We start from the raw sequence: 19,040 nt of genomic DNA, 5'->3' as shown, positions 1-19,040 counted from the left end.
AAAGGTATTAGATATGTAAATGATCAGATCAGCCCACTAACCTGCGTTAAGCAGCCAGTCCTGGGGTCAATAGGCCAACGTTTAGACTCGTTTACAAAGAGAATGTTGTCAAACTAGTTACAGTACGTAGTTATAACCGCGATTGAAGACTTCTGCCTGTCCAGTTTACAAACGCGACCAATGGTTATTGTTAATGCTGTTCGATAAGCGCCACGCATTGATAGTCTCAGAAATGAGGAAAAGCTTTGCAAGTTTAGGAAGCTAAGAGACCGAAGTAATATAACACTATATAATATAGTCACGAAACGATAAACAAGACAAGAACAAGATGTTAGTGATTCTTGATTAAAATGACAGCCAGGGCTTTAAATGTAGGCAAAACGTTTTCTTTGAAACATGACTTTAAAATTATTAGATCTTAATTTAGAATGATATCGCATATCAGCCTGATATCTTAGTAAATTCTAACGTATTTTATGTTATTCACGAGTCGGTTACTATATTCACCATAATTGCCATCACAAGCACAAGAACATATTGCTTTCTTAGGTCATCAAACAATATAAAGTATTATGACAGACGACATACTGCACACACATTACTGTGTTTACTTGGTGTCCACCTTTTCAACCCATTTCAATTCCGAGACCTAACCTATCTTTTTCACCCCAGCCCCCACTCACTGTAAAATCAAGGGCATATATCGTGCCTCTCCCATCTACAGGGTCATTGGGACATCATCTCATTAAACTCATCCTGATCCAAAACTGCAATGCAGACATTAAATAGCAGTATTTTTCAATTAGAGCTGACGAATTCAATCAAAATTCCATAGATTAGGATGAAATGAGGCATGGGTCATTTACAAGAGAATTTAATTGCACAGCCATTAGACAAATAGTATAGCAGGCACTGTCTCATTATCAATCATTTGGGGGCATCAATAGTAAGAAGTAGAAGGGGGGTGTCTTTACACTGCAGTATTTCCTTTGCAGAGCAGCTAATAAATACCCCCCTTTGTACTTATAAATTATCTAGTTTAATTAACAACATGCATTATGATTGGAATATGATTTAATTAAACCTATCCTGCATGCTAGCTATCATGATCATTCATTATATCGGGAAAAGAAGTGTGGAAAAGGTGCATATTTAAAGATGAGTTACAGTAAAGCCTCAAGACATCCTTTCTTCCTCCTTGTATTAACAACAACAGTAATAATGCGAATAACAACAACAACAACAATAATAACAATAATAATAAAAATAATCATAATAATAGGTAATGGTACTGAGAATGCTTTATTGAAATGTCGCTTGCAATTATTTTCAATTTTTCAAGTATTTTTTGTCATTAAATTGCTTTAAATGAAAAATAGAGGCTGCATTGTATTTTTAGAACAATTTAAAATAGCTATTTTAATAATATTATAAAAAGGCCACTCCAAATACAGGATATTCCAATGTATTCCTTATGCTGGACAAAGTATGATACTTTCAGGTGGCAAATCAGACCATCAGACTGGATCCGCAGCAGGAATCTAGTCAGAGAGAGCACACCATGGACCTCCTGCTAGTCTTCCTGCTGTCCCGATATTCCTTTTGTTCATTACAAGTGAGGCAACATTCATTCAGCATTATTGTCATCCTTTCACCTGAAGGCAGAAGAGCACAACCATGCTGAATGTTGTCTTACATAATATCTGCTATATTCCTGCTATATACCACAGCAATGGTCAATATTTTTTCTGCGCCAAATAAACCTGAGTGCTGAAAACTAGACTTGTAACATCCACCATCCAGTAAGTTCCATTTACATTATTCAGTAGTATTATTCAATAGTATTTTACATTAATACTTTCGAGATGTATAACTACTTCGGTAATTTACCACCTGTAGTTTATTTTGTCTGAGATTTAGGTTAGAGTAGTCATCACGCAGCTGATAGGCAACTAAAACAATATCCCCCCATTTCTATTTGAAGTTTTTCTGATTACATTTTAAGCCTTAAATGGTCTTTATTAAATGACGTAGCTTACTATGGGATTGGTGAAGCCTTAAAGTTGTGACTGATCTTCGCTGAATAGATTTCTCACTTCTGCTTGTTTCTGCAGTCACATCTGTTACAGAGGTAGACATGCTTGCACTACTGTACCTGTCTCTGCCTTCAGCTCTCAGCACTCAAGATACGTGAGGTGCTCAAAGAAAACTGTATTGATTTCTCATGTTATTTTTATAGTCACTTCTGATTGCCCACATCATATATGATAATGAAAATCAATACCAACCAAAGGGTATATGGGTAGGGGAGGGGATTAAAGTGTAGGATTATCGGGCTTGCTCTGGATGTTGATAAACAACGGGTCCCGAAGGCTCATAATCCAAACCCCTCACATGAAGTCTAAAACAGTCCTACCTTTATAATGCAGCAATATATAAGTGATTTCTCTGGGTTTTATGACACAACGTCAGTTCACGTTCACGACCTTTAAAAGCATATAACTCCATTAATGAACACATGCTGAAATACTTTCACTGACTAGTATGAAATTTCACCGAGTAGTAGACAATGCCACTCCTTTTGTCTTCCCAGTAATATTGACTGCCTTCTAAGGAAAGATCCAGTGTCAGCTTCGCCCTGAAGCCTTGGGCTGTCTGTTCGTCTTGTAGAAAAAGATGTTGTTTTTATTATTTTCTCACCAGTATTTCACTGTATTCTTTGTAAAACTATCTCTGGGCTCTTAACAGGGGATTACTGAAGGTGCTCTAGAGTTCTAGGGCAGCTTCGGACTCACCTTGCCATGAAAGTAAGAGGAAAGGACAAGTCTGATGAGAGGGGTGGTGTAGTCCATGGATTGTTTTTCAAATCCAGCTAAAATCCGAATGATGCCTTCACATGCTAAGTGGCTTCACTTTTTGTTCAGACCAGATCACTGGCCGAAGCCACCAAAGACGGCTTCTAAAGTCAAGAAAAGATTTCATTTCTTGCTTTAAAAAGGCTAGTGGTCCGTAACAGACTGCCTGATTGTCCAGCACTCTCTCTTTTGAAATGCTTACTGGGTGCATTTACTCTACTGCCCCCAGTCTTCCATTTATTGTTTTAAGGTTGCATTGTGTACAATTTAAATTAGCATTAAATATACAATTAAGAAAATTGGAAAGGCTTACGCTAAAGCATTGCAGTAAGATATGGCCCAATTCATCATATTTTATTGATGCTAAAAGACTGGAGACGATCAGAAATCAGAACCCTGAGGCTATCGTTAGCCAAGTAAAGAGCCAAGGCAGGTTCACTGTCCTGCACGCACTGCTCACAACATAACTGAGGCTATTGCTCTTTCTTAAAAAAAATATTTTGTTCAGAACTTAAAGCAATGGCTGTTAAATAGTTCTAAACATAATCTACAAATGTATGCAATCCAATAACTTGTATTGTATTATCACTAGTGTTGTATTCATTACTCTAATATAACAACAAATGACTTTTTTATTTTATTTTTTATGAAACTGGCTGATTTTGTCTGTTCTGATATCATGTGAACAGTAATGACTGTAGCAGCAATCACAGGACATTGAAGAATGAGGGATTCAGGCAGGTAATATTCTTTTCTTTGAAATAAAATAGCCTTTCATAGTTAATTAAAAGCTTTATTGTGTCTCATTCTAAACAATAAAAAAACATACAGTATAAAACACTGGAAATGCAATTTAGCATTTTAATGCAGGTTAGTATAACTGAGCTGATACATCTGAAGATATTTTTGCAGACTGTTCAGTAAATATTTTTTTTCATATTTTTTTCTTTACTGATTGCCTCATTGAGGAAATGCATTTAACTTACTATGACATAATACTGTAGCTGTTTCTTTATATCGCTTGCTCTGTATTTCAAGCAGTTAACACCATGTAAGCAACAAACCACAGCCCATTCAAAGAAGGCTCCACAACCAAAATGTTGCATTTCTTTTCTTCTCTTTTCAGCATGGAATAAACCTTTACTTTTTCCTTTGCAGCCTACACAGTCTGACGCAGCTCCCTACTTGAACTGCGTCATCCCATTCTTTTTCAGTCTGCTTTGGCCAAATAGCAAAGTGGAGAAAACACAGGGTGATTCTACTACCATCTATTCCACTTTCTATTCCACTATGCTCTTTACAATATAGGTAAAATTCCAAAAGCCCCGTGTAAGTGAGGAACAATCTTCTCTCCTGTACCTAAACTGATTTTATCCTTAGGCTCTTACTTTACGCATCACTCTGAAGAAAGCATAGGAGTGCAAAGCATAAAAGGAAGGTAATAAAAATAATGGGATATTTTTAATTTAGTAAAGCAAGCAGGCAGTTTAGAGGACTGTTCTTCTCCATTACTATACTTATTTTAATCATTATTGCTAAAAATATTAAGGTTCAAGATGTGTTAAACGCTTAACATGGTAATGTCCTTTTCATGTAGTAGCAAGATACCCATGGGTGGAACACAGAATGAGAGAGCAAGTTCATTTTTAAAAAAAAGTTTGCACACTGCATAAATAAACAAATATAAGAAGTATTGTGAATATGGATAGTTTCTATGGCAAGAAACTGCACTTTGCTTTTTCACGCTGTGCAGAATGGCATCAAGCTCCCACGAGTAAAAACACCCATGTGGAAGGAAAGCATTTATGTTCATTTCAGTTTAAGTGTGTTTATTTTCAGAAAAAAAAGTATCAAAAGAAAATAATGCACTCTACTGTAATGGTTATTTTCTGCTGTGCATACCATATCAAAATGGATCTGTAAAAGGAAGTACAGGGAAGTCCATTCTTCAAGGCTTTACAGTTGCATTGGTCATTTTATCTCACAGTGCCACCTACAGGATTTAAGGTGTAATTTGAAGATTGACGGGGGATATATCTGTTAAAATCTGAATCCTAAAACATTATGATAAAAAAGATGAAGTAGTAGACCTCTGCAGTATTATTCTGAATAACCTTACCTGTAATACACAAAAACTATTTTAGCTCATTAAGAGAAATTATACTTGATTACTAGAATATGCAAGACAGAATGTCAAGGCCTTGTAAACAGTCTTACCGGTCTGTAAAGGAATTCCTCTGGGGTCCAGTCTTAGTCTTGTGTGCAGTTGTTCAGTGACAGTCATGGGTAAGCAGAATGTATGCTTTTCATGAAGGGTATGATACAATGGAATCTGGTCAAATAGCTCAGTCTGCAACATGGAACATGCAAAGGCTAATGTTCAGTGTCTCAGTCCTGCCCAGCTAGGAAGTTAAGTTATAAAACCTTTACACAGCCTTTACACTTTGCACAGCTCTGCCCACAAGCTGTTGGTGTCAGACTGAGAAATCTGACAATTCCTGAAATCACAGCATCTCAAAACATTGAAACAGATTTTCACAAATTGACTGGGCATATACAAAAATACTGAGTAGCTATACTTGCAATATTGTGCTTCCTTTGGTATTGAAAGCTTTCAGAAACAGCAGTAACCTGAATTCAATATATACCTAAAATGTTTACATTTTGGTAATACTGAAACAAAATACTAACACAATTTGTGGATAATTCTGAAACAACAGATAGGAGCATAATAGTTGATTAACCTTGTGAATGTGGTGAGTTCAGCCATGTGAAAATCTTTAAAAACAAAATTTACAGAGTGCTTGAACAAAATGTTTTAAAAATATGTATTTCCCAATCTTTTTTTCTGTTACGCAAGTCTGAAAGAAAAATCCCTTGAGGAGACAAATCTCAAGACGACTGTTCCCAGACTAGTTGTTGCAGAAAACAGTGCAGATTTCTATGAACTGTTACCACTGATTATTCAAGGTTATGTCTGGAGTTGTTTGGAGCTCCTGGTAGCAAAACCATGCACATAGATGATTTCAATTTTGATGTTAGTAGAATTCCTTAATAAATTATACCTTCTGAATCCAACAGAAGGTAACACTGGAGGAATTTCGGGACACGCAATAATGGAATGAATAAGTGGCAGTCTTTGCCATAGTGTTTCCTAATGGAAAACCGACACAGATGCTGGAGAGAGCGGGGTTTATTCTCCAGTGAAAACAGCGACTCGTAGAATGTCTGGTGTGTCTGCAAAAAAAAAGGAGAAAAGGTCAACATACTTCTCCAACTTCTCCAAGACATTTCTGGCTTCTGCAGTGACAAACACACTGCAAATGAGTAAATTAGATTGTAAAGGCTGTACACCACACGCCATCTGACCCTTCCTTTGAAAAGCAGTTATTTAATAATGCAATAATTAATTAAATGCCTGTTACGATTAATCTGACGAAAATAGAAAAAAAGGTCTTGAGATCTAAAAGTAGATTTTGCATTAATCAGTTTGGTTTCCTTCCCCTTTGAATTATTTCAATAACCTCAGTTCATCATAGTTGTAAAGGGCAACAGATCTAAAGTGAGTTCCAAAACTGAGTTGACTGAGTGTCTGGGGCAAAGGATCAGTCTGTATAAGCCAAAATACAAATGCTCTCAAATTCTTTAAGGGATTTCTATGTTTGTGCATGTATATATTAGGGGTGCCCCCTTTTTTTACAGCCCCAAGTAAATTAATAAAGACATTCAATAAGCATTAGAAGTAAAGATGTGCACTGGCATTGCACATTGAACAGTATCTTTACATCACACAGCTGTACCACAGTTACCTCAGAACATTTAATGCTCGTGTATTGGAGCTCATTTTTATGGGGAATACCAATGAGAAACTAATAAGAGAAAATGGAAAAACAGGCTATGATTGATGACCTTGGTAGCCAATGAAAGCACTGTTTCAAGGACATATGAGAGAAACGTTCTGTGGTTCAGTTCAGACCTTGAAAAAAAGGACACAAGAATAGTTACAAAGGGGAGGCAGCCTTGTGGTCCATCTAAACTGTTGGGTTCCTAATAATTTATCAGTCCAAGAATATCAAAAATGTTCTTATTGAAGGATCCCATTTAATGCTGGCTTCCACTACATGAATCATGTAGAATCAGCACCACTTTAGGAATAGAGAAATAGAGATTTTGTTTCTTTTGCTGATTTCATGCACAAATTACTTCCAGCACAACTAATTTAACAGAATATGATCCAGCTTAGTTGTTTCCAGTTTTCTAACAGAAAACTTAATGCACAGAAATTTTGGACAACGACAGGAAAAAAATAAGAAAAGATTAAATAAAGGTTTCTAAAGCACTACACTCTACTGTTTCTGAAGTGTATCTTACTGTTCTCGAAAAAAACTTTAGCTTCTGTGCACTTGCAGCAAGGGCACTATTAAGATCTCAACTTGGATTATAACCTATATGATGGAGAATTTATAATTTTACATTTACATTATATACAAAAGGTATCAATCTATAAGGCCTGATGTGTGTTATACAGTATGTCCACATTTTCATTTAGTCTTCATTATTTCTAGTATTGTATAATTAACATATGGTAAAGACAGAGGATGTTAACAGCAGCATCAAAATCAGTTTGTCAGGGAAAGTTTGAGTGTGGAATAGCCTCTGTTTCTATCAAGTGCAAATGAACAAGTAAAGGTTAAATCCACTTTGAAAAGTAGAAACACAGCTTTTCAGCTGTTGAGCTTTCCTCAGGTGTGACACCTCTGTCCTGTTGATACCTGAAGAAGCTGTTGAGCCAAAACATTGTGCTGCTACTTTCAAGTGTGGCATTAATCCTTACTTATCCCTCTCACACAACATATGTGTGGTAGTCCTCCTTTCCTTCTTACTCTTCCTACAGCCTATTCAATTACTCATCTGTAGTGTTTTAAACTAACCAGCTGTTTGCGTGTATGTCACTTATGGCTTTATGCCAATTCTTTGCCCTCGAGGTTGACTCAGGTCTCGTGGTGTGGCACTTTCGTTACATGATGGGATGAGTGAAGAATAGACAGTTTATTATTTTGAAGTGAATATTCAGCTCTGTGTGTATCATCCCCTCATTCTTACCCTGTAGACATCCTCCTGCACTGCCTCTATCCACTTGTAAGTCACAGGGATCTGGCTGTAGGAGTTGAACAAGATTTCAACAGTTTTAGGGGCACCAGCACAGGATGTCAGTACCTAGCATAGCCAAAAACAGATAAAATGTATTTAAAGACAAATTATGAACTCTTTCCATTTAATCTACCAGAAAAAACTCATTATGTGCCAGGCTGTGCCAATAGAGATACGTACCTCAAATGTCACAGCATTCAGCTGGACTCTTTCTTACTGTAAAGCTTTTATACAATGAACAGTATTTATTCCGGGTGTTTTCATTCATTTCCCATTTTTTGTAACTATGAAAAAGGCATGGTAACATAAAAAATTGCACTGAAACACAGGGCATCTCACTTACTCCTTCAGGATGGTAATATGCATGTTTTATGCTTCAGAACACTTTGCCAATACCATGTAGGATTTGTCTAGTTAATATGCAGCATTGCCCTGGTGTCAAAAATATGATTATTGCCAGAAAACACTGTATATCAACGGACATCCACCTTGCTTCCTGCACTGCTTCGAAAATGCCTCAGGAAGCCTCATGTTCATATGACACAGAGATGAAGACAGCTGTCAAAATGTGTTTTGATTTGTTATCAGGCACAGTTCCTTTCAGCATTATAAAGTCTCCCTGTCACCCTGAGAAAAAAAACAACTCTAAAGCTCTAGTGATGTTGTGCTGACGTTTGTGCAGTTGCAGCCAGGCCTACCTTCAGGAAGGCCAGGGGCCACACTTTGAGGGAGCCGTGGTTGAGCAGAGTCTGCACAGTCAGGTGGGGTTGCAGGTCCTGCTTGATCACAGCATTCTGGAGCACGTTGGAGAGCGGCGAGCTCCCGTTGTAGTCGATAGCGTTGACATCCGCCTTGTGCTCCAGCAGCAGCTCCACCAGGCCGTGCTGGGCGTTCCGGCTGGCCTTGTGAAGGGGGCTGCGTTTCTCGTTGTCTACCACATTGGCGTCCGCTCCGTAGATCAGAAGCAGGCGGCACAGCTGCAGGTAGTTGTCCTGCTCTTCCAGACTCTGAGCCCGGGCACAGGCAGCCCCCAGGGGTGTCTCCCCTGAGCTGTTGGTGCTGTTCACCTCAGCCCCATAGCGCAGGTAGAGGTGGGCGTGGTTCTGCAGCCCTCTCTTGGCCACCACATGGAGGGGTGTCTCACACTCCTCCTCGCTGGGCTGGGTGACCAGTGCTCCATACCTCACAAGGAGCTTAGCACACCTGCAGAGAGAACTGAGGTCTTTAGTCTTCAAGATTTATACCATGCAGATTGATATCTGCATTGAGATTTATATATAATACGTAGAAAATTATATATTTGATTTTATAATGCAGGTGTTCACCATGTACTGTATTTCACACTAATATGGAGCTTAATGATGATTTAATTTAATTTATTGTCATTGACTTAACAGGTATTTATTCTTCCATCATGCTTCTTGCCATACTAGTTGAGTTACATTTGAGGGATTTAAATTTAAATACATTTCTGATTATTTTAAGTTAGAGCATAAATCAAGAATAAAAATATAAAGACTTGTTATGAGGATTCCTGCATTGTTCTTATACAAAATCAAGAGCGTTAAGCTCCTGTCTGAATGCCTTTTGATAAAGATGTCTTTGCCTTCCAACACTGTTTCAAACACCATTAGATCTGATGGAGACAGCTTGTTCTGCTCGCCAGCACACTAATGAGAGAGCTTCCTTGCCATCCTTCAGAATGCAATTAGGGGGAATCTAACCACCAAATGGACCATGATGCCCTTAATGGCGTAAAACACAGTGACGCAAATTGTATAGGGTTAAACTTAAATTGCAAAAAATGTACAAAAAAATCCAGGATGTTGTCAAAAAGGATATATCCTATCAGAATCTTTTTCTCTTTTCTGGCTCATTTTGACGTTTTATCATACCTATCTTGCATGTCTATTTAGCATTAATTTTGTTCTCAAACAGACTCAATGCAAAGGTATATGCTAAGGCTTTCCTCCTTGCTCAGAACAAATAGAAGCAGCCTTTTGTGCTCCCTGTTTGAGTGCAGGAGTAGATGCCTCTGGGCTGCAGAGAAACTCCGGACTGGAGTTTTACTCGCCTGAAGGACTGTGGGGTCTTGCACAGGTGGAGCGGAGTCAGCCCCTCCTCGTTTAGCTGCACGGGACTGGCTCCGTGCTCCAGCAGCAGCTCCACGCAGGCGGTGTTGCTGTTCTCGCAGGCCTCGTGCAGCGCTGTCTTGCCCCCGGGCGCCAGGTTCGGCCGAGCCCCATGTTGCAGCAGGTACCGCAGGCAGTCTGTGTAGCCCTGTGCTGCAGAAATGCACAGGGGGCTTGTCAGCTCCCTCTTGTACTCCAGTGACCACAGTCCTACAGGGAGGGAGACACATATGAGCCAGCAGCTTCAAAGTTGTTTAGGTGCTGCCCAAAAATGAGCATAGACAATCTTATACAGGACATCTTCCTGTTATTCTCTACAGAAATTCGTGTTTTTGGTTTAGATGATGTGGAAAAAAACATAACTTAGACATTTTTTCCCAAAAGAAATTGTAATCGAAAGCTAAACGTCATTCTTAGTAGATTCCAGTATGTCCAGTGCTAGAGTGGACAGTTTTTCTCCAGTTGTCCTTAGATAACACTAATTTTATAAGCACATAAAATCAACACCACTACTCCAGGCTGTAGATAAAATCTTTCAAAATCCATCTGGAAAGAAAAAACAACAACAAAAGAAACCGAAACCAAAAACTAAAATAAAGGTGAAACAAATTAAAAGGTGGTATTATTTGTAGCTAAATATTTGCATTTGCATTTTAGGACAGATTGAATTAACCTAATGCAGAAAATGTTAGTATTCTTTACCATAAAACAAGATTCATTTAACCATTGACCCAGTAATTTATAAGGTTTCCAATAACTTTCAAAATATAAAGTTTAAAAAAGTAGGTAACAAATAAGAGCTACAATCCAAGAAATAATTCTGAACTGCACAGGAAGCATATGCAGGGTAGCTAACACAGGGTAATGAGATCTAATTTTTTTTCAGTTTTTAAATTTAATCTTTAGCTGCGGACATCTGTAAGATTAAAGAGAGATATCTACTAAACACTCTTTAAAAGAAATCACAAGCTCTTTCCATCACAATTCTTCTTCCACTTACATTTACCTGAGCACCCATATGTGGCCACACTATTCACTCTCCATTCCAACTCATCTTTGTTAACATCAAATATTACATTCACATTCTTATGAGTCCTCTCCACCAGTGCCCTGAGGCGTCTAAAGTCTCCATCGAGAACAGCCTTGTAGAGATTAATATATCTCTCCTCTATTTTGGAGCTTTTTTCCAGGACAGGCTGCTTGACTTCAGCCTCTGCTAAAGTGTGCCATATATCCAGACATATGGTTTGACAGGCCTCTTCCTGATGTACAGTTCTGGGCATCTCCAGGAGGAACACTGAAGCTTGTTTTATCTCCAAAGAATCAAGAATGCTGTGCTTCCAGTCAGGTATGAGGTTATATAGCCCCTGACCATTTTCACATTCTCCCCTTCCCTCATTGTTTGACTATTAATAACCTATTGTTGTCATTCTCTAGGCTGTAGCTTATTGTGGTTATAATTTTAGCACTTGATGTTTGTGTCAGATGATTCTGGCTGCTTGTCATGTATTTCAGATATGGGGCTGATTTATCTGCACCCTGCCTTGTTTTTCCATGTTTAGGAGCAATTGCTACCTTCCCTGGACACTAACTAATCTGTGATTTTGTACGTGACCACTTCATGATCTTGGCAGGGTCTCAAGGTTAGAGTGCACTGGAAAGGTGGGCCAAATTGGGCCACATTCACAACTTACATAGCATTTGGATTATCTCCCCAGGGAGATTTTCCAGAGTACCCCAAAATATTAAAATAAGAAGGCAGCCCAGCTAGATTCTGTGTACTAAACAACAGCCTGGTGATTCTTTCAGTGGTGAATGCCTCCTGAAAATGTATATGCATCTTGAAAGGATTTATGCAAGGTCTAAATCAACCCATTTCAATAACCTTACAGGTTTCTCTTCTGCTTTTTGTACTCTGATTTATCCTGTCTCATGCGTGTTGCATGTTTGGTGGTCTCTGTAACCCCTGCATGTTGTTATATTGCATCACAACATGAGAAGTCTTGACCTGTCTGCTTCAGCTGGTTCAGTCTTCACTGAAAAGAGCAGTTGCTGTCACCACAGATGTTTTTGAAGTCTGATTTCTCAGTAAGAGCCAAGACAGGGTAATGTTGAGTGAAATTGATATGTTTGTAACAGGAGTACCAGAAAAACTAAGGAGTACAAGATTTTTCTTCTAAGCTTCTGTGTTGTGCCAATTACACAGATATAATTAAAGGAAATGGTTTTAGAAGTTGACGCCATGAGTTTTTAGTTCCATTTTCTGTTTATTTTAACATTACTGAAAGCTGTATTATGCAGGATACGTAATTACGGAGATGGCAATTAAGTTTAAAAAAGGCAAAATAAAGCCAGGATCATGTGAGTGCCCAGAAATTGAATCTCAAGTATTAGTGTCCATTTGGGTAGTTAACCAGGGGAGGGAGCAGCGGGGAAAGCTTTGATGTTCTAATCACAGCTCTTTCAAAGGCGGACAAGAATGACAAACAGCAGCACAAGAGTCACATGAAAACCAAGAAATTATTCTTGTCATACCTAAACAGAACTCTCTCCTATGGTGTTAGGTATAGCAAAGATCCATACCTTAGTATCCATGCATACCTTAGTTTCCATACCTTAATTGTGGTTTGCAGGATAACATAGGTAATACATTATATTTGGCTTATTTAATCATTCTTTATAGTATGACATATGTACCACAATTTCACAGTGTGGCCCTTTGAGGTTTTCTCCTATAGTGCAACATCAGGGCTGAGGTCCAAGTGCTTTCACCTCCAGGATGTGCAATGCTATGAGTTATGAATCTCCCAGAATGCTGTTATTCTGTCCAGGTGGAAGATGGCTGATTTAATATGACCACTATGCTTGCCCTTTACCACTAACCACACAATGAATTTAAAGAAAGTGAAACAACAACAATGTTGTGAGATGGTATTGAAGATTAAAAAACAAATAGCTTCTTTGGATCAGCCTTTAAAGAATCACAGGGACTGCCATTCCCCTGATTTTCTTTGAAGCTAGAGCTTGCATTCTTCTTTTATCAAATTTTGCATGTTATGCACCTTAATGACTTGTCTGAAATAGTTTGGAAGAACCAGTGCCTTTCATGCATGCTTAATGGGAATTTACTGGCAATGCTGTCCAGAATACTGTTCTGACATTTGTTTATACATTGGAAAATCCTGACCTGATGCTTTAATTTTCTGAATGGAACTGCATTCCTTGGGAAGTTGATAATGGTGATAGAGATTTCCTTGCTTACCCAATAGAAGCTAAATATGCTCATTTCCTTACAGACAAACTCGCTGCTAGAGAGTATCTGACTTACCAAATGGATGATTAACTATTTATCCACCAATTATTATCCAAACCTAAAACCAGCCTCACTTCAGTCATAGGACTCCTGAAACCTGATGATGTTACAATATTCGTCTTAATAGCATTGGATCTCCATACAATTGTCAATCAGTATATGAGAAGACAGGATTTTTGCTTAACACCAGAAGACTGAAGTCCTCCATCAGCAAGGTGCAAAGGCATACACCCTGGTGCCATCGAATCGGATTCATGATGGATTTCTGGAGAATGCCAAGCACTTCCCAAACCTTGAAAGTTCTCTTTCCAGCATAGCCTGTAAGTACAACCCCTGCCTGGCTAAGGAGCTGAGTGTTCGAGAATCGTAGCATTAAAACTGAAACCATACGGATGATCTACCATGCAGGCATCATTTTTACTTTACTGTATAGGGATGAAAATTGGATTACTACAGGAGACACTGGATCCACCAATGCCGTTTGTAGATTTTACATGTCAAGAGAAAAGAAACACTGATATTACCGTTCTTTCCCAAGAAGATACCAAAAGCTCTGAAGCTATATGCAATAATGAAGAAATGCCACATCAATATAAAATCTTGGATGTTTATGGACCTAGACTGAAGCAGATGAAAAGATTACCTGGGAAGAAGCCCAGCATTTTGGTTCTTAAAGGTGTCAAGACAAGGAAACAGAAGTGTCAAATGTATCTCACCATGACTGAATAATACGTGACCAGATATCTCTCACTACAACACCTGCTCAGCCTGCGAGAGAGTGTGAAGAACCTTCATTAGCCTTATTAATCATCTTCAGGGTCATGAAAGACAATCACGCTTTACAAATAGGGATAGCCAATGAGTGAATAAAATTATCTTTAGGGAGCTCGATGAAGTTTATGGAATTTAGAGTTGGATTGACAAAATACACAAAATAAAAGTGAAAACAGTGCAGGAGATGTGGGTTCAAATAATTACTTGTATGCGTCATATTCACAAAGCAGTAATGCAAATAAGACACAGATACTGAACTCATAACATTAAGAAGTTAGGACCAGATAAAAAAAATCAACTTGTTAAACGGCTCTTTCAAAGGTTGACAGTGCTCTGGCGAAAAAAACCTCCGCGTTCAGCGTGAGATTCATATTAAAGCACTGATATAATTAAAACTTACTTAAGTAATTTCCATAAACTGTTCTGCTCAAAACTCTAGCTAGTCTTTTATTTACAGAAAATAGGATTTCTTTGGGCAGACTGTGCAGAAACGTCTAATACACAACTTTATAATTAATGTGTATGTCTATCAGACCATCTTTATGATGCCCTTACAGTGCCATCACTCCTTTAAATTTCCTACACTCTCTAAATCTCATGTGTCAATTGGCTGGTATTTTGGCCTAGAGGATTTCTTTCTTATTATGCTGAGAGGCTCAAGTGCTCATAGCTAAGCCTGCAATGGTGTTCCAGATTCATGGTCTGCCTGCATCTGTTACTTATTCAGCACTGGACAAGATTGGAGTATGTGTAAATGGTATAGTACACTGTGTCCCTTTCCATGATTTTTCTGGATTTTCTTCCATATATCCAGAGAATTTGAAATGGATCTCATATGTTAGCAAATAAATGCGTTATGGCTCTGAAATGGATCTTATATGTTAGTAAAGACACATTGCAAATTAGAAGGGCATACCATGCTCCAAAACTGGGCCATATTAAAAAAGGTATAATACACAAGCTAACACATTCCATTAAAAACAGATACTCTGTGAAAATGCAATATTAACTTTTTAAGTTGCTGAGTTGAGTTGTTTTAACAAACTAGTTACAGTATGTCAGTGTTATTGTTTATCAGAATTAACTGATTTCCTTTGCACACTACAATGGCAAAGATTGTAATTCTATTAGTAAATCATCATGTTTAAAAGAAATTTAAAGGATTAAGAATTAGTCAATTGCTATCAGAGTCAAATAACAAAGTAGAGAAAACACAGCCCATCCCTATATTATTATTTCGTGACGGAATAATAAAGAGCACATTAAAAAGCACACAGTCTCTTCAAAACATACCATACTTTTTGGATGTCCACTGTAGTTCATCACTCTGAAACTCGATAACTTTGTTCAGCTCTTCAGCGTCGGAATATCCATCTTGCAGATCCTTCCAGTGTTGGGTAAGAAGAGATCTCAGAATGGGTGGACATTCAAATAGTAGCACTGGCTTTCTCACTGCCCTTCTGACTGGCTCCCTGACCACAGTGCTCTCTCTCAAAGCAGCCTGCAGACAACCAGAGCTCTGCATGCTTGTGCTCTGTCCATTGTCATTCTTAGTGCCACTCAAAGAGGCCAGAGTTGAAGAATATGAAGCACATGCACTGCTCCTTCTGGAATACATTGCTTGAATTGTTCCTCTCAAACCTAAGCCACAAATTCAGCTTTCTCTCCTCCAGGTGTACCCCCCAAAACAAAAAACAAAAAACAAAAACAGCTTATTATCTACCACTGACCAAGCCACACAATATTTATATCTGCTGTTCGTATTTGTATTTATAGCCTGAATGGGATTTGATTGGAACCGAATTTCGCATCACAAGGCTGACAGTAACATGGACACAGAACAGGAAAAAAAAGGCTCCCTTGTTGCTTTGTCAACTTGTGAGAGGAGGTGCCAGAGCTGCCAGGTTAGTATTTGTAAACAGGCCAGAGGCAGACTGAGTGCCTGAATACATTTGCAGTGATATCACAGCAATGTGATCTCGAAATAGGACACAGCCTGTATTGGCCAGACATAAAAATAACAAAAGGCTGTAATATTGTATATTCAAGCAGTTTGATTGGATGTAGGATTGTTCGGTAACCTCTGGCTGTATCGCCAAGAACTCTTAACATTCCAGGGTTGCTTAGTGATCCTCATGGTCATAAAAAAACCCATTAATGATAAGAATTGGCTACTATACAATATTAAAGTAATGAATATATATCTTAACATCACAAACCTGCTCTTTCCAGTCTACTGGACTTCCCTGTCAGACCTCCGCTAATTCTTCTTACATATTTCTTACAACAAATGCACTAAAGAGTTTTTTTCCAACCCAGAATCAAATCAGAATTGCTTTTAATCAGAAGCCACTCTGAACAGTTGTTCCCAAACTATTAAATTTGGAGAGTAAGAGTTTTCTTAAATTCTCAGGCATCAACTAACAGACACAGTGAAAACTAACATCTGCATTTCAAATGTATAAAATGTAATTATTTTTATATATTTCTGAAATTATGCAGGATAAATTCTATAATTAGAAAATAATGTACACTGAAAAACTGTAAGATGGTAAGGATTTGCATGAATTCAATTCAGCAGTGGCAGAGTGGTGCAGAGGTTAGCATTATTGCTTTGCAGAGATGGGGCCCTGGGTTCAATTCTGGACTTGGGGTGGTATATCTGTGGAGATTGGATGTTTCCTCCAAGTGCTCTGGTTGTTTCCAACAGTCCAAACACTGGGAAAACTGGCCCTAGGTGTGTGTGTCTGTCCTATGATGGACTGTTGTCCTTTTCAGGGTGTATCCTGCCTTGTAGCCATTGCTTGATAAGATAGGCTCTGGCTCCCCTTCAACCCTGAATTGGAAGCTGTTGAAGAATGGATGGATGGATGGAATTAAATATAGTTTCTGTGCAGCACAGTATGTGGAGGTCAGTACTTCTGCCTCTAGCTCTTGGGTCCAGGATTCAGGATTCCTGGGTGTGGCTGAAATTCTGGGTGCCTTCTGTGTGAAGTGTTCATGTTCTCCTTGTGGCCATGTGGGTTTATTTGATGTCCCTGGGTTCCTTGCACAGTTCAAAGACATGCAGTCTACGTCAGCTGGTATCTCTGACTTGTGCGCCCCATAGCTGTGCGTGTCCTTATGTGAACTGGTGTCCTCCTTTGCTTCCAGAACGGGCTCTGGGTTGCTGTGACCATTACCAGGAATAAACAGTTTTCTGCTAACAGAAGGATGAATGAAGTTCTAATAGATTATATTAAGCATTGAATTTGAAATTGTGATTTTTAGTGTATATTGTGCTTACAGTATACAGTATAAGCAGATCCACGCACAGTCATTTTTTTCTAATGTATAAACATCTATTTTTTGTTGTAGTCATCCATTTTTTGCAATCCACAATGATGTGTTTTTCACATCTCATCTTAGGGCTACAAAGTTTGTTACCACAAACAGGGGAGAATGAGGAAGAGTCCTCCATTCAGCTTTAAGCAAGCCACTTGTCTTTTAACATATCACAAGCAGCATGGCGCCATCCTGGAGTCTCAACGCCAGTTGTAGGAGAGGCACGTCTCTCACTGAACCCACCACGTGTGTGTAAGAGCCCGGGAGGACACAGGTGGTGCTGTACTGCTGATAGTCCATTGTGCCCTGCAGCTTGGGGAACCTAGATCACAGTCAGCTAGAGACACGATCCATGCTTGAACCGCCAGGATCATGGAGCTCAACCTGCAGAATGGGCTGCAGCTACTCAAGAGGACTGCATACCTGGATTTTCTTTCCTTATGGGAAACTGTCCAAAGACCTGTATCTCACTTTCTAACTCAGCACCTCGGTAGCGAAGCCTTGTCTTTTTTAGAATTGAAAAACCTTCAGTTAAATTGCCCCCGGCCCTTTTGTTTCCCACTTAAGTGCTGCTCATAGAGTTCATTGCACTGAGCCCTGGGATCAGTTGTACTTGCTTTGAACCCACTCCAAAAACATCCTGCAGGGAGTCATATTGCCATTTCTAAAGCGACCTGTCCATGTAGACAGTATGGGAAAATAATGACATTAACGAAATGATCACTTTTCAAAAAGAAATAAAACCCTGAAACATTCCAAACTTTTTTTGGGGGGAGTTTCCTTGGCACTGAACAAGATAACTGCATCTGCAATCACAAGTCAAAGGCTATATAGTTTAAAGGCTGCAGTATTGGATGATGTGTTCAACACGTGGTCTGTTGTACCACAATAACTTGCGAAACTTATTTCTTCTGTCCCTGCCAAGACTAACTGTCTTGTCTATTGCAGGAAATGAAATGGGATACACACGACATGCATTAAAATGAACATCTTATCTACCGTGTACCTAACACCACAACTGGAGGGAGAGGAACAGCAGGGTCCTTCATCCAGTCGTCGTTGGAGAGCTCGATGATGGCATTGGCACCCTTTGCTTCCCTTCGGAGCAGCCAGCACACTTCCTCGTGGTCTTCCCTCTCCAGGGCCTGTTTGAGCTTCTCAACAAAAGTGGAATTCAGTGGGTGATCAGGAACAAGTTCTGCACTCATTGTTATAGTCCTCTGTATTGGCAATTATGAATCATGCATACATATACAGTACACACCGATTTCATGTACAGGCACTCCTTTCTTAATCTTAAATAATCAGGCCTCAGTGTGATGTTTGTCAGCTGGGCTATAGATAGAAAAGCCAGAGTGTTCTAGAAATAGATTGTGTTTCCCAACACAGTGCTGAAGCCAGCTTTTCTCAGTCTTTGGCATGTAGTCTTGAGATTATACAGCACTGCAATTAAACCAGCTAACTACCTCAATAGGTATCAGTTAGTCAGTT

At 38.9% G+C, this 19,040-nt stretch overlaps 1 protein-coding gene across 2 annotated transcripts; it reads right to left on the bottom strand.

Annotated features, from left to right (window-relative positions):
* Positions 1–3,627: 3,627 nt before the first annotated feature.
* Positions 3,628–16,166, bottom strand: asb18 (ankyrin repeat and SOCS box containing 18). Of its 2 annotated transcripts, none has more exons than XM_088605698.1 (5): positions 15,519–16,166; positions 10,081–10,348; positions 8,705–9,209; positions 7,959–8,072; positions 3,628–6,092 (listed from the first exon to the last, which is right to left on the bottom strand). In XM_088605698.1, the coding sequence occupies exons 1-5, from the start codon at positions 15,841–15,843 to the stop codon at positions 5,907–5,909; spliced, it is 1,398 nt and encodes a 465-aa protein (XP_088461824.1). In that variant the 5' UTR covers positions 15,844–16,166; the 3' UTR covers positions 3,628–5,906. The 2 variants fall into 2 exon arrangements, with proteins under 2 accessions (XP_088461824.1, XP_088461825.1); XM_088605699.1 differs by lacking the exon at positions 15,519–16,166 and adding an exon at positions 11,145–11,745.
* Between the last annotated feature and the right edge of the window lie 2,874 nt (positions 16,167–19,040).

The sequence above is a fragment of the Lepisosteus platostomus genome, chromosome 14 (genome assembly GCF_059453375.1).
Source record: "Lepisosteus platostomus isolate fLepPlt1 chromosome 14, fLepPlt1.hap1, whole genome shotgun sequence".
Lineage (NCBI taxonomy): Eukaryota > Metazoa > Chordata > Actinopteri > Semionotiformes > Lepisosteidae > Lepisosteus > Lepisosteus platostomus.
Note: the sequence above shows the minus strand (reverse complement) of the source record. Positions and strands in the feature narration are given on the sequence as shown.